The 15,433-nt window shown below is 41.7% G+C and overlaps 1 protein-coding gene across 2 annotated transcripts in view; it reads left to right on the forward strand.

Annotated features, from left to right (window-relative positions):
- The window catches only part of fgd (faciogenital dysplasia), a 58,622-nt gene extending 57,161 nt beyond the window's left edge, over window positions 1-1,461 (forward strand). For both annotated transcript variants that reach the window (XM_036534130.1, XM_036534131.1), the window contains one exon: window positions 648-1,461. In XM_036534130.1, the coding sequence (XP_036390023.1) occupies window positions 648-881 (234 nt within the window). In that variant the 3' untranslated portion in view covers window positions 882-1,461. The remainder of the gene's footprint in view (window positions 1-647) is intronic.
- Window positions 1,462-15,433: the final 13,972 nt, after the last annotated feature.

Below are 15,433 nucleotides of genomic sequence, written 5' to 3' on the forward strand. Positions count from 1 at the left end.
TTTGCCAGAATTAATATAGTATTAATACCCATGGGTTACTGTTAATGAGCTTCAGGTGAGCATTTTCTGATTAAGGAAAAAAGGGAGAACAAAGTTGCCCTGCTGCATGTAAGATCTCTTTGTCTTAGAGAAGATGAGCTTTACATAACAAATTACAAGATAAATAAGATGTGGTGCAAATGGCTTGTGATTCAGATTCATGGAATAGTGGCTTTCCTGCACCTGAGACAAGAAAATAGGAAAGTCAACAAGGAAATATGCTGGATTGGTCTTACCTTTTCATTGGCATCTGAGGATTGTCAGAATGTAGACCTGCGCAAGCATTTAAAATGGTTATGATTGTTGGTGATTTCAGGAGTGATCTGATTGGACAGTTGTGCTTGTAGTTTTTGTATGAATGATCTTGATTAAGCCATCTTTTGTTTAAATAGTAATGCTGTTGGAACAGTTGTTAATGATGGTGGCATCAGGAGTTGTTTGTTTCGCAGTTGTTTTTCATTTCAGTAGTGATGTTTGTGTCATATTTATCGGATGGCTGTTGGTTTCAGGAATGGTGCTATTGGCTTTGGTTTCAGATTTTTATGTGATGTTTATGTGGCGATTTTCGGTTCAAGGGATGATGAATGTTTTTTTTTCCCCCCCTGCAGGAGAGTCGTGGGGCCCGGGCCTTCCCCCTGGTTGGGTATGAGGTGAGCGTCCCGGCGGATAAGCAGGAGATGAAGCACGTCTTCAGGCTCAGCCAGTCCCAGCACACGCTCCTGCTCAGTGCCCAGGACTCCGAGCTCCAGACCAAGTGGGTGGAGCTCCTCACTCGAGCGGCCAAGGGGGAAGCCCCCGCAGAGATACCCGTCAGCCAAGCTGAACTCAGAAAGAGCCAATAGCAGGCTGCCGCTGAAGCCTCCGGACCCTCCCAGCCCCACCGGTGTACAGCACACACATTACTTGAATTCACTTTACCTTGGCACTTTTTTTGTTTTTCTTTAAGGGACTCCTCTGCCCTGACCCACCCCCATCATGTTTGTATCTGTGGTTATGTTTTTTTTAATAGTTGTTCTCCTCCCTGGAGAAAAATCTTCTGAATCCTTTTTGTATTATAGCATAAGATATCTTAGAAGGCATTCATTAAACGGTGGTTTTTATTGTTTTTTTTTTTTTTATTTTATTTTTTTTTTACAAAGAGTTTCCTGTACATTGTGTGACCGTTTTGTGAAGCATTAACCCCCGCCTGTGTTTTGCTCATGTATGTTGCAGTATTGACTAAGTGGTTAATGCTCTGCGCGGCCCAGCCTCTCAGCCCACGCCCCCACCCCGTCTCAGTGGCTGCTCTGTGAAGAATGTACAGTGTGAATAGTGTTTCGTTAGTAACTGAAGCTCCATTTTAAGTTATGCGATGTGACAGTCTGTGGCCGGCCACTGGATGCTCCCCTTTCCACACCTCCCCGCCCCCCACCCCCTCCTACTCCCCGCTCCCTGTCGCTATGTGATGCCCCCCCGTGAATTAAGGGAGGCTTATTCGTTTACCGTGACTACTGCTCCCTGAGGTATAGTCTATCGGTCTTGTGATTAAAACCATAGCAACAACAAGTACTGTACCTTACTGTGTCCCATTCCCTAGTGAAGAGAACAGCGGAGGTGGAAAAGGATTTCTACCTGCATGTTAATCCACATATTTATGTGCCGTGCTCTCGGACAGACTCGTTTCAATTCTCGTTCTGAATTACATTGTTGTGATAAGTGGACAGATTCAGTATTACATGTTTAACCTGGACCATGCACATGGAAAAGCATACATTCATATCATTATTGCAAATAAAAAGGCATATGGTTCACAAAATACAATGTTATTGTATTTTTCCACACTGCAAAATAAGGAAAAAAAAAAGTTGACAGTTGGTGGTTTTTATCTGTTTACTGTGACTTTTTCTATTGCAAAACAGCAACACTGTTTTTTTCACTGTTGTGAAGGAATTTGTTTGTGGTTTTTAGTGTGCTATCATATATTTGCAACATCAAGGGTTAACTATTAAACCACCTTAAATTGAGCATTGTGTATTAATCAGGTTAAACGCAGTCAAACATTTGTATAGAAAGTTTTGTATTTTATATATTTCATTATACATTTATATTTAATTATACATTTAAATTTTGAATTAAGACTAATCTTCGATTAAGATTTAAATGTAACCTTGAAATACCAGCATTTTTTAAATCGGTACAGATTCTGAAGGGTGACTACTTGTCTCTTGGATAGCAAACCAGTTCTTCAAAATGCTTGAGATAATGCATCAATTTTGATTGTCTAATTTAACCTACCGAGCCTTACTGCTACTATACTTTTCATTTCAAACTTTTCATTGGTGCTGGCTGGGTATTAATATCATCACAATTTGTTTTGCCAGTGTAAATTTACATTTAGACATGAATATGGCTAGAGAGTTTACAGACACGGCTGCTTAGAATTAAGTAGTCATATGTGACCTCCTATCAAAGTTATCTAGAGCTATGTCAAAGTGTGTTATAGATTTACTAATCTGATCTCTTATTAAAATTAACCTTTGATTACCCAATTCTAAGTTAAGTGTAAACTAAGATCAGATCCTTCTTGGTGAAGCCAGCCCATGATAAATCATTCTCCCTTGATCCAGAGGTCTTGAAGCCAAATCTTATCAAGAAGCAAATGTCTCCATTGAATTGCATTTGAAGACTTAAAGAGAGTCAGGATAGTAACTTAGTTTTATCCTATTGCCACCAAGAAATTTAAAATTAAAACTGTTAATGTTGTTAAATGATAAAAATTACAATTTATTTCTTAAAATCTCTTTGTAATTCTGCTCTAATTGTAACTATGTGATGTTTTAGTTAAACAAGCTATTCTGCATGTACAATAGTTGATAATACGCTAATGAAGCATGCATTCAAAATGTGCTAAAACAGCCATAGCTAAAGACATACATGCCATGTACACAATTAGAATGAAATGCGTGGTAGTTAACTATTCCAGGCATTAATTGAGGGGGAGAATAATTTACTATAATTACCCTTGTATAATCAATTGTCTTTGATGTAGGACTGTAGCAATTAATGTGATGGATGATTGGTGATTCATTTCTTTAAAAATCCACTCTGCAGTGTTAGTGAAGCATGATTTAGGGCTTCCTCTTGGGATCACTTTATTGAAACGTTTGAGGCATTTAGACTGGTCTGAAAAGCATCATGTTATCATATTTGGGGTAGAAAGCAAAGGAGATATCAAACGTATGCATCTATTGTTTATATCACATTAAAATTCACACAGAATATGATGAATAAAAAATTCAACACTCATTAGCCATGTGATCAAACTAAATGACAAATCTAAGCTGTGATTCTACTCGCATCAAACGTTCATCAGCAAAAAAAAAAAACAAAAAAAAATCCTCCCCATTTTTTTTAGCTGGGAGATGAATGACAGTTCGAATGAGGACACGCCAGGGGAGAGCAATTGCGGCACCCCCTATGATAATAGACACTGGACTGGTGCATTAGGGAACAGCTTTTCAGCCTGCGTGTGTGCAAGTGAGCGTTCATGCATGTGTGTGTGTGTGTCAGCGAGAGAAAAGCGTGACAGACTCCTGCTTCGGAGGGGAAGATTGACAGGCTGTTATCTTTACAAGAAGAGGGGCGCGATACCCTCTTAATAATTTGGTGTTTCACAAAGGATTCATTTACACACACAAAAAAAAAAAACAATTGATTGTGAGCAACTTACATTTTACTGTCCATCCAATTATAGCAGCACAATACATTGTAATGTAGTGATAGTGGGGAAAAAAAGATCAAATTTGTTTACCATGACCATGTAAAATACCCCATGGTATATTTTCAGTGGCCGTGGAGTTTAGTGCTAACAAGAATAAAATTGCCTTTCCCCACTGTTCATTCATTCTACTACAGAACATATTCACATCTTGGTTTTGTTTGTACAAAGAATCTGCCTGAGCAGAACAGAGTGATCTGACTATGTCACATGTGCTTAAACGTGTGGTGCTGTGCAGGCTGTTTTGTGTCCTTGGGTGTTGTGTTCTACATTGTGGGTCTGAGTGCTTCCAGAAGGTGGAAATACCAAAAGGGGAGCGTGTTGTGTGGAACACTCCTTAACCAGGCCAGCTCTCAGTGCTTGGCTTAGTAGTTTATTGTGTGGCAGGAGACGATACAGAACAGGAGAAAATACATGTCCTTTTGTCCTTTAGAGTGGGAGAGAGAGAGAGAGAGTGCACGTGTGTGTGTGTGTGTGTGTGTGTGTGTGTGTGTCCACGCTGACACAGGTGTGAAGTCTCCAAATGAGTCCCGGAGGAGGACAAAGGTGGGCACGCGGCAGGGGGTGACTGTGTGGGTGCAGGTGGAGCTGTGGGGCGAGGGGAGGGGAAGTGCTGAAGGAAAGGATAAAGAGAGGAGGAGGAAAAGGAGGTTTAGCCATGCCTAGAGTACCGCTCTGAGGACTACCGAACAGCATGGGCCTTTTGTTCAAATCGATGTACAGTGCCGAAGAAAGGAGCCTGCAGAACATTGGCTTCTCACTCTGATTTTGAGAAAAAGCTCCTTTGGCGCTATTGTATCCACCTGGATTTGAAGCAAAATAAGGCATAAAGGCATTCTTTTGTAAGTCTGGTTGCAATTTTCAGTATTCAAGTATAAAATTGTTTCCTGCTACATGTATCAACACATTATATGTGTTGTTCTCAGATGCAACTGCAATATCACTATTAATATTACACCATATATAGAGATGTATGGCTCCTTTTTCAAAATGAAAATTATATTAGCCTTTTTTTCCATTTCAGTTTGAACTTGTGGCACCATAAATAGCTTACATCCTTTTTAGGGAGCCACTACTGAATTCATCATGCCAGTAAAATGCCACCAGGATCTCTATTTGAAATGAGTGGCCTGGCCTCCCACAGTGCTCCTGAGTGAGAACATCCTGTTCCATACGCGGCCGGGTTGCCTCGTTCCTCCGCCCCTCCCAGAACTTGGCGGGAATGTGTGTTCTAATGGGGTCCTTGTCTCCAAAGTGCCCCAAGGTGTTCAAGTGTCACAAATCTGTTTCTGGGTAAGTGAGCCTTATCCCCCCACCCTCATCCACCAACCAGCACCATGGTACTGATGAGAAAGATGGTCTTGAGTCTTCAATTACCACTGCAATCCACTGATTGGATGTTTAATCTCGGAACAGTCTGTCACAAAAAGAACAGGATGCACATCTGCAGGGCACTGAGCATCTCCCTCTTTCTCACTCTCTCTCTCCCTCTCGATTGGCAACGAAAACTGAGACGTTGCAGGAGTCCTCTTGTAATCAGTAGTATTGGTGTCAGAATTACTAACTTCTGAATTTCCATCAAAGCTGTACAGCTGCTGTTTGTGAGCTAACGCCAGCGACAAAAGGAAGAAGCCATGCCTGAATGAGGCTGGAATGGTGTCATATTCATATGTAGACTCTTTACTAGTGATGAGAGAGAGAGGCTTCATGGACCCCAGGATGGGCACAGCTTCCATGCATTGACAATCACTGACTGACTGCAATCTATAGCAAAGCACTATAATTGGTTCATACTAGTAAGTCATTGGCAGCACCACCCATTACAGGGTCAATGAAGCTTCACTCTCCCATCACTAACGTTCAGCTGTATGTTTTCAGATTTATAGAGGATTTCTGAAGTGTATTGTGAAACCAGTTATAGCTCATATCCAGTAAAATGTAAAATGTTTTCTTAAATATGTACAATGTTTTGTTCTTCACATTTTAACATCAGAATCAAAAGGGAAATGTGTTGTAATTATCCACTGCTTATTAACTGGGGGAAATGGTGCAACTAAAACCAAAATCAATTGCTCAGTCCAAGCACTATAATTTTTCACCATGTTCTCCTTTTTGGCTGTCGACCACAGCAAAGCTGGCATATTATCCAGGAGCTGAGTGTGTGTTGTCATTGTCTCCTTATCTTTCCAAAGAGGACGAAGAAGTGCCTTTTCAGGGGGTAGTAGGCAATGGTGAATTGCAATGACATCTGAGATATAGACAAAAAACACTCCACACTGAAATGGTCTTTTCTTTCCTTTGGATAAATTTAAGCACGGAACACTGGTCACCTTGCCACTGAGGAGGGCTCCTGTGATTTCTGGCTTACTGTAAGTCTCCTTCATGGGCAAAGTGCTGAGGCTCCATGAAAAATATGGGCATTTTTTATGTTATTTTTTTCTTTATCAGTTGAAAAAGATTCCTGGTGTGGAGTTGGTTCCTGAGGCATCACAGAAAGAAAGGAACCTTGAATTCGGGGTCTTTGGAACCTCTGAGGAAAGCTGTTTTTTTGTTCATATTTGCTTGAATGTTTTTGAAATTTTCAAAAAATTTTCCATCTAGTGCACCTCCCCACACCCCACACACATGTGCATGCACACAGGTCACACACCCTCCAGGGTGGCTGTTTTTTAATACTCAGATAAGGCTGAAAACCCCGGTGTATCCTCCTGTACCCTTTCTCCTTCAACTCTGAAACAGGCCAGCTGGGCTGACCAATGGAGAGAGGTTCTTTCAAAGTCCTTTCAAGGTTTTTCTCTTTTTTTTCCTTAGCCCAGTGTACAGTAAAAGCCATTGATCTTGTATGTTTGGAAACAATAGTTTAATTTTTCTGCTCTTTGAAGCTGCGTGGTTAATCTTAGTGCCTTCGTTTACCAAGGTTAGCACTCTTTGAGGTAAATCACAGCACATTTATGTAAGATCTGTCCTCTTAAAACCACCAATGAGGCCACGTCTCTTATACAAAGCAGTATATGAGGCATGACTGGAAATAATGCACAAAAAATAAGGGGGGTAAAACATTTCTCAGAAACAGCCTACTGTAGCATTGTCCTACTTTAGATGTCTTATGTTTTGCTGCCCTTTCTCATATTCAGTATTTCCGATAAATGCACTGTCTTTGCCATACTTCTCTCCTCGGAAAATCTGTCTCTTTTAACATTTTCCAGAAACAGCTGATGAAAGTAGCTGGGATGCTCTCAAATGCCACCGCCGCGTAATCCCCTTACTAGCAGCCTGAAATGAGGCCCATTCAACAGTCCCACCCCAGACTCGCTGAATTAACCTTCTGGGGAGGGAGAGCGGACTATCCGCCGGGCTCCATGTTTGGGATTTATCTCAGAGGCTGTTGACCGTTGCAGAAAGGCGCGATCGCGCATTCAGCACATACTGTACTATATTCCCCCGAAGCACTTTTTTTTTCTTTTTTTGTAAGCGCAGCATTTTTCTGTTTGTTTTATGATTGGAAGCCAGAGAAGAGGAAAATAACAGTGCATTTACCGTTGTCTCTTAAGCTGTCACAATAGCTCTGAGCCCTCTGCCGCTGACAAGGGGGCCGCGGAGTGCAGCATCAGCACCAGGCGTCGGGTCGAGTAGCTGGAGTGTCGCTCTCCACAATGCCCCCCCCCCATTGTGTTAGACATGACTGCCATGTGGGTGTGAGCGAAATTGAACACCGCAATATTGCTCTTGGGTCGTTAAGCATATTCGTCATGTGCGTAAATTAGGGCTCTCGTCATCTCTCTCTCATCTTCACCTCTCCCGCTCTCTGTCTCTCCCTTTTAAATGAGGATCTGAACAGGAGAAGTGGGAGTAGGCTGTTGTGCTTTCCCCAGAGTAGCTTCTGCTGAGCTCTCCTTCACACAGCAGTGCATCCATACTGCACTGTATGTGTTTGGGTACCTCTGATCAACGATGCATTATTGTAATTAATTTGTTTCACAGACACCCAAAATGCAGTACAAGCATCACACACATTTTATCAACCAGGATTATGACCACAACTATTCAGGGAAAAGGGCCTCAAGACCGATGTGCCCTTCCCATTGTGTCGTTTGGTGACAATGATCTGTGTACAATCAGTGACAGGTCACTGGGTCCAGTTCATGATGGAGGTACAGACTGATGCCTCCAGAACAAAACAAGTTGCACAGAGATCTCTCATAAATGTTCCTGTCTGCAGCTCTCTGAGTTGCCAAGCATTTTCTGAGCTTTAGCTGACATATGCCTCCTAATTTCTCTGTTTAATCTGTACGGTTTTCTCCAAGCGTTGTCGTATTATGATTTAGTAAAGCACACAAAATATCAGCTTCTCTCAATTATTTTGCTTCAGTGTTGTATTATGCTTGATATTGTGTTTCTTATTTTAAATCTATTTAATAAGTATGAGAATCCAGAGCCCTTATTCACGGCAAGACACAATTGCTGCTTATGAGGATAAGGGTGTCTTTTAATGATGACGGTGATGATGATGATGATGATGATGATGCTGACAGTGATGATCATGGTGATCACAGTTCTAAACAGTGGCTTTGGGAGGACGGACTGCACAGATAAGAGGAGCCACAGAGCTGTAACAGAAATGAGCTGTGCCAGAATGAGTGACAGAGGCAGGGGCAGCGCTCAGCGTCTGTCCCCTCCCCTTCCACCTCTCAGCCCGCCCCGCTTCCTCGACGTTCCGGCTCTCAGCGTCCCTGACAGCGGCAGCCCCGCCCCGCTCTGCTGTAATGGACGCATTTACACGCCGCATTCGGTTTCGCTCACGTTATTCACGTCCCATTGCAAATGCAAGACCGTGTGAGAGGTATTTGTATGCGTCTACAGGGATGCATTTCCTTCAGATTAAATTTTGGAGAATGTCAACGTTAAAATGGAAACCTCTCAGGGTTTTTTGAAATGCCAAAAACACACACTGTGCACACACCGCTTACATCCCCAGTGAACCACATTTTGCCGGTTTGTTTAAAAGTAATGTTTTTTCTGCTAAGTAAAAAAACATCCTCATTTATGTTTCATGAAGACTATTGCCTGCATTAAAGGCCTGTTTCTGACTCTCAGCCTGCAGTCTGACATTTGTGATTGAGAGCAGTGGATGTGAAAGCACTCTCACTTCCCACTCACAGCACCTGCTGTGCATCTCTCTTGAAGTGAAACAGCCATTCCCGAAATACTGTGCACAGTAGCTTTTTTTGTGCATCTACAAATTTTGCTGCCAGGTTGAAATGGAATAAAACTCAACATCATTTAAATATCTCTGTCCACATAAAATTTATTCTAAAGTAACATTATACTGGATGTTTTTCACTTGAAGACTACAGGTTCAGTGACTGACAAGCACATTTTATTCAATGTGAACATTTGTCTGGTTGTTCGAATTGATGGCCATCATGAAAGGACACTATGTTTGATTCCTCTGCTTGCTGCTGTGTGTTTATGTGTGAGTAAGCCTGTAGTATTGCGTAAGTGTGAATGTTGAGCAAAATCTGTAAACATACACAACAGAAACTGCCCTGTTTTGAGATTATCTTGGCCTCTGATGACAATCAGCTTTAGGTGTGAAGAGGGCCTGAGTATCAAGATCATAATCAACACTGAACTGCCTGGGCTTTCGACATACACTGTAATGTTCAGGATGCAAGCATTTAACTCAGGATCAATTGTTTATACTACACACACACATACACACAATTACAGCAAACAACCAGCATTTTATAGAACATTTACACCCCTGCAGACTATTGTCTCTCCTGAAAATATTTCATTTAGTAACCTCCTCCCATGCATTCCAAAATAGTAAACCGGTCAGTCACTGACATATAGAACAGCCAGGCACATTGCTACAAACAAACACGAGCATTCATTCCTTTGCCAGATTGCGATGCACAGTAAAGATTCAATTAAAACCGGATGGGGGACTGAGATAAGCCTTCCCCAGGCTGGTGCAGAGGGTAAAACATCTTCTTTATGCTGATGTCTGGCTAATACAAAGCACAAAATGAGAGAATGGCACAGCGAGGAGGAGGATGGCTCATAAAACAGGCAGAAAAAAAAGATCATTTGGCAAAAGAGAAACACTCTATTCACACCTCATTAAATGGTTTAATTGGATGAGAATGAGACAAAAGCCAGCTCTGCATACAGGGAAATCCTGGGGCCTCAAAGCTGTCTTTGACTTCATTTTATCCAGCTTGTGCTTCGTCTGTGATGAACATACACTACCAAGCCATGGGGAAATGATGCCATGGTGGATAGCAGTAGTGAAAAACCAAATAAAACCTGAGCATATCTCTTCATTGTAAATTTGTTGGTTGTACATTCATGTAGTGATGTTTAGTGTATATTTTCTGGTGTATAAATCTATTTCACTGCTATCATATGTTTTGCTTTTGTTTTCCATACAGATGTATAGCATATATGATGAATTGTACAGTACTTTTGTATTTTTTTTACATGGGGGCTAGATTTGGCATAAAAACAGTGTGCATGGGTCAGAGGTTTTCGCACCCTATTTTTTAAATGAGGTATGAATGTATGGGTGTCAGCGGTGCAGACAAAATCTTAACAAAATCCATATTATTTACCCTGATTGCAATAAACCATCCAGACACAAGGCTGCACACATGAAAAAATGCTGCCCTGCTGCTCAAGTGTTTTCCACTCCAAATGATGAATACATTTGTTTTCATTTCTCCCTTGATTAGTCCAGAGTACCAACAGGAAATCCACATGGGGGGAAATCGCATGTAGCCCCTGAGCCATTAGTTGAAGAGCCTGTTGTAGGGCAAGGTGAGGGCCTACCATCCATGAAGACACCAAACGAAAAAGGGCTGTGATCTGGAAGGCAAGCCTGTAATCTCTTTCATCTGTCCGTCAGCACTGCGGCGTGGGAGGACTGGCTTCTGAAACAGATTGGCACAGCAATCCCCCAGTCTTTAAGACAGAGGGTACAAATCACAACCATTCTGTGGTGCGAGAAAAAGGAAAAGACTGTGTGAGAAGACCTTACCTTGTTCGGGTATTGAGGAACAGCAGAGAATAATACTGTGCAATATTGACAAAACCAGATCAAACACTGCAGGCGTAAATAGATTAATGAGAATGCTATCTGACAGAAGAGATGACAAATGATTCTGTGTGTGTGTGTGTGTGTGTGTGTGTGCGTGCGTGCGTGCGCTCGTGTGTGCGCTGTTCAATGAAATCTGAAACCCCCCCATGTTTGGAGAGTGCTGTGAAATGAATCACTTCTCATATTAAACTGTTTACCTAGTGTGATTTCAGCGCAGTCTGTTGAGCCCATGTGGCAGCGTGTCTGCAAGTTATGAATAATGCACGCAGAGTCAGACACGCCTGACACGGTGATGTGAGGATAAAGGGGCCTTAGGCTGTGGCAGCTGCCTCACTGTGTGGCTTCATCCGACAGCGAGTATCCATGCCCGTCCATGTCATGTGAACAGTGCCAACGAGGCACATGGCTGGGAACGGATCAGCCGGATTAATGGGACAGTCTCCTTTAGTATTAGTCATCTGATCAGGTAGGCGAGTGTTGTCTTGAATGCCGTCTTTCATTAAGCTCGGCCTTGACTATCATCAATGAAATGCAAGGCACCCTTCTTTTAAAAACATTGTCACGTGCAATCTAAAAATGCACACTTTATGTTCCCTTGTTCACAATGTCAATACCTAGCGGATCATTAGTGTGTCTAACTACTTAACCATCATTTTTAAAATCCCTCAGTATTTTAAAATGATGTGAAATAAGAAATCAAATGAAACTCTGATTTTAAAATGCATGAACACAATGTATGGATAATTGATAGCTCATAAGAACCAGACTGAAATACTGAATGCTTTTACTTCACTTAATGACCTACTATTATCATGTTCGTTCTAAGAGCCGCTTGGCAGTGGCAGTTGGATCACCATGGTAACTGTGCATCTGTCAAGGAGTGGATTCGGCTTCACAGTGGGAGTAGCCAATCACAGGGCTGAAAAAGAGCTCAACCTCTATTTATCAATAAATGCTATCGGCTGTTTCAATATTCAGATGAATTTGATTTGAAATGATTACGTGCCATTGTAAAAAAAATTCCTGAAATAAAATTAAAGCCACAAGCATAAAAATGGTCTAAACGTACCTACTGCTGGGCATGTCTGTGTAACAAAGTACCTTGGTGTGTTTCAGACTGCCTCCTCTCTCCATGCTTGCTCTATAACACTGATCTCTGATCAGTGCTCACACATGCAGGTGAAGGGTTCCTGATGAGGTGTGGGATCGGTTTGGAATAAAACTTGGATCATAAAAATTGAAGAGACTATTCCTGAGTAACTTACAAAACCCAGCAAAGACATGTGTACTTGCAAACTCTTTTGCTAACCAGGCACTAACCAGGCACTGCTCTTGGGAACCAACCTCCAAGCTCCCAGTGTTTTTAGGTCTCAGATTTATCAAACAGAGGCCAGTCAAACGTAACAATCAAGCAGAAATGTTTGGATGTACTAAGGTCCCTCAAGCTACATTTGGAGCAGAGAGATGATACCATTCTTGGTGATGAATTCACTCACGCTTTTCATTACATGTTTTCTTCTTCTGTCTTCAGCCATCCAGGAAGTTTACTACAACTGCAACTCACCTATCTGTGCTGAGGTATTATTGGAGGCTCCTGAATGGCCTGAATCTAGTAAGGCGCTCTGGTTGCTGCAGCCAATGTGGACCTGATGTGCACAAATGGTGATTTCAAAGTTTGGGTGCGTGCTTAAACAGAGGGAAAAATGTAACAATGTATGCATTGGATTGCATTGGACTGTCCATGTGAAGCATCCTTGTCTGTCTGATAGATATTGTTTGTGGTAACTTTCACTGTATGATTGATACAAGCAGGAGGGTGTCAATCACACTTGCATCAGCAACCCTCCAGGCCTTCTCACTCACTGCACTGAACTGGCAAATTCCTTGTCGACATCATACATATTTAACATTTGAGATTTTATTAGGGTTTTCACATATTCATATATGTTTGGCTAATTTCTTATACCACTGTCTATGCTGTTTGCATATTTATGAGTTTGAAGACAAAAAAATCAATTTTTATATGAAGTTTTGTATGACTTTTTCCTAACTCTCATAACCTGAATAAAAATGTATGAAATGGGAATGGATTGCCTGGTAAGATTTATGGAGCTCACGACTGCCAGTGGCAAGAGTCCAGTCCCTAATGACATTTGCTCCTGAAATGGGGGAGTTAGAGTGCAAAAATGACAAAATTAATGATGATGTGTATGGGCCACAGTTCTGCTAATATTACCTCTGGAATAAGTAAAAAGAGGCACAGTGAAGAATGTCAGCTTAGGTTACCCATACGTAAAAATATCGAAGTGCTTCTGAGGCTTCTGAGACATTAGAAAATGAATGGGGTCGGTCATGCAGAAACTCGCTGCGTAAGCCTTTCTCTCAGACAGCTGTGTGCTCTGTTATCTAGAAAACAGAAAGTTTCACAGACGTGAGGGAGGCTGCTTGAGATGTGCTTTCCTCTGATGAATAGCTCTCCAAGCATGGGGAATATCCAAGGCCTCTGAAATCTTTCTCTTGGGTAGAAATTCTGATCTTTCTGCGTTTGAGAACCACCCAGGATGTGGTGAAAGTTGTTTCCTCTTTGCAGCACGTTGAGACAAACAGGAATTATTGTACGCAGACAGCAGGATGTGCTTTCGCCCTTAAGGCTGGCACATGTTACCATTCTGCGTGTGTTGCAAGGGCACCCGACACACAGTGCGAACTTGGCTTCTGCAGAATGAGCGAGATTGTGATTGACACACCACTCAGGTTTTGAAATCAGGAAAGTCATACTGTTTGTCACCACCGCAGGATTTGGCAACGATTTCTGGGCCATGCTGTCCCTCCCACGGGTCAGTGATGCTGAGTTTGAATCATTGTTGAAGTACTGAATATAAAGTCAACATCTGTTGAAGCAGGTGACTATTTTGTTAGACTTGCACTGGTGGGTAGCTAGGAACAGATCATATAAACCCCCATGATCTTACCATACATCAAAAAAATCTTCACCCTCCACTTTAGTCCAGCTTGTATTTTTGGCTTGGCACTCACGTATTTTGTGTTTTATCTTTTTTCCTCCACTTTCCTTGTTGTTTCTTTAGGTGGTTCTATAGAAAGCCACTTACAGAGAGCCACTGCTTTTTGTTGTGACTGTATGGTACTGAATGCTTATTTTTTGTTTGATGTTGGCAGTTCCTAACAGCTTGTGAAAAACAACACCAAACATGATTTAGTATGCTAGAAATTCATTCACAGGTTGTAGGCAAATATTGTAACTTGTGAGCACATGACGCACTATACAATATAAGATGTTGAGCCCACATATAATTTTAGTATGCCCACTGTGAATTTCAACAAGAATTGTTGCAAAGAAACAATGGCTATTAAAAGAAGTAAATAAGGACGAAAATCATAATGCTTGCAATAAGCATTAGTTGAGCACTTTGGAAAATGCTGCTTTAGTTTCCCCATGTATTGATTAAACACAAGAGTTATTGAATCAGGTTTTTTCTTGTAGCATAGATATTTATTTGCTTGGTATTTATCCAAACTTCTCCAGCATGGATAAACGTTTTATATACTATTCTTTTTATATATTATTCATTCATATATCTGCATATTTACTCAAGTATTTCAAATTTTAGTATGCACACTGTGATCATGGGTTCAACGGCACACCAGGGAACTGGTTACAAGACTCGTCCCTTAACCACCATGCCACAGTGCAACAACTGTCACATATGCAGTGGAAGCAACTACAGCCACTGACATTAAAGTGACAGAGATCAACATCTACCATACCAAACAATGTAGTTCTACTTGAATGCTTGCTGTGGGGATCTGGAATCTACTTGAGAAGACAAATGAAACCAGCTTACATTGTTTGCTGAAGATTCTGTAGTATGAATCCTACAAACTGCATGCACAGGCATTAATTATCACAGATGACAATAAAGATGTACAGGTAATATGACCCCTGATATTATATTATATTGCCATTTCCAATCACCAGCTCTGAAGCCCCTATTTCCGATACCATACCACTGTGGAGTGTTCTTCATTTCTGACGGCTATTGCTGAGAGGGGGTGGGCTTGGGAAGACCAGTGGTAGGACAGAAGGATGTTGCCTTTCCCTGTAGCCCAGAATGAAGGCCAATGTCCTGACGCAGTTACAAGGACACGGCGCTGCATGTACTGGCAGTTTCAAATGAGACATACAACAAAGTTCCTGACAAGGTGGTAGAGGATGAGCTCTCAGATTTCAAAACACTCCTGTACTGCAAAGACATCCAATAGAACAGGCCAATTCACGCTAGGATCTAAAGCCTAAAGGCACCCAAATTCAGTGGTTAGCTTGCTTGTCTCATGACACATTTTTTTTTTTTGTAAGGGCAATCACAAACACCCCTGTTCATTCATAGCCCCACAGCAGGCCCTCAGGTGACAAGGTCTGGCTTGGCTTACGTGGTTTGATTGGGGTGTTGGCAGATGTCTGCGGTGCCCCTTCTGTTGTGGTTAATTACCTTTGAGTGCCCATATGGCGCAGGTGT

This window comes from Megalops cyprinoides, chromosome 7, assembly GCF_013368585.1.
Source record: "Megalops cyprinoides isolate fMegCyp1 chromosome 7, fMegCyp1.pri, whole genome shotgun sequence".
Taxonomy (NCBI): domain Eukaryota; kingdom Metazoa; phylum Chordata; class Actinopteri; order Elopiformes; family Megalopidae; genus Megalops; species Megalops cyprinoides.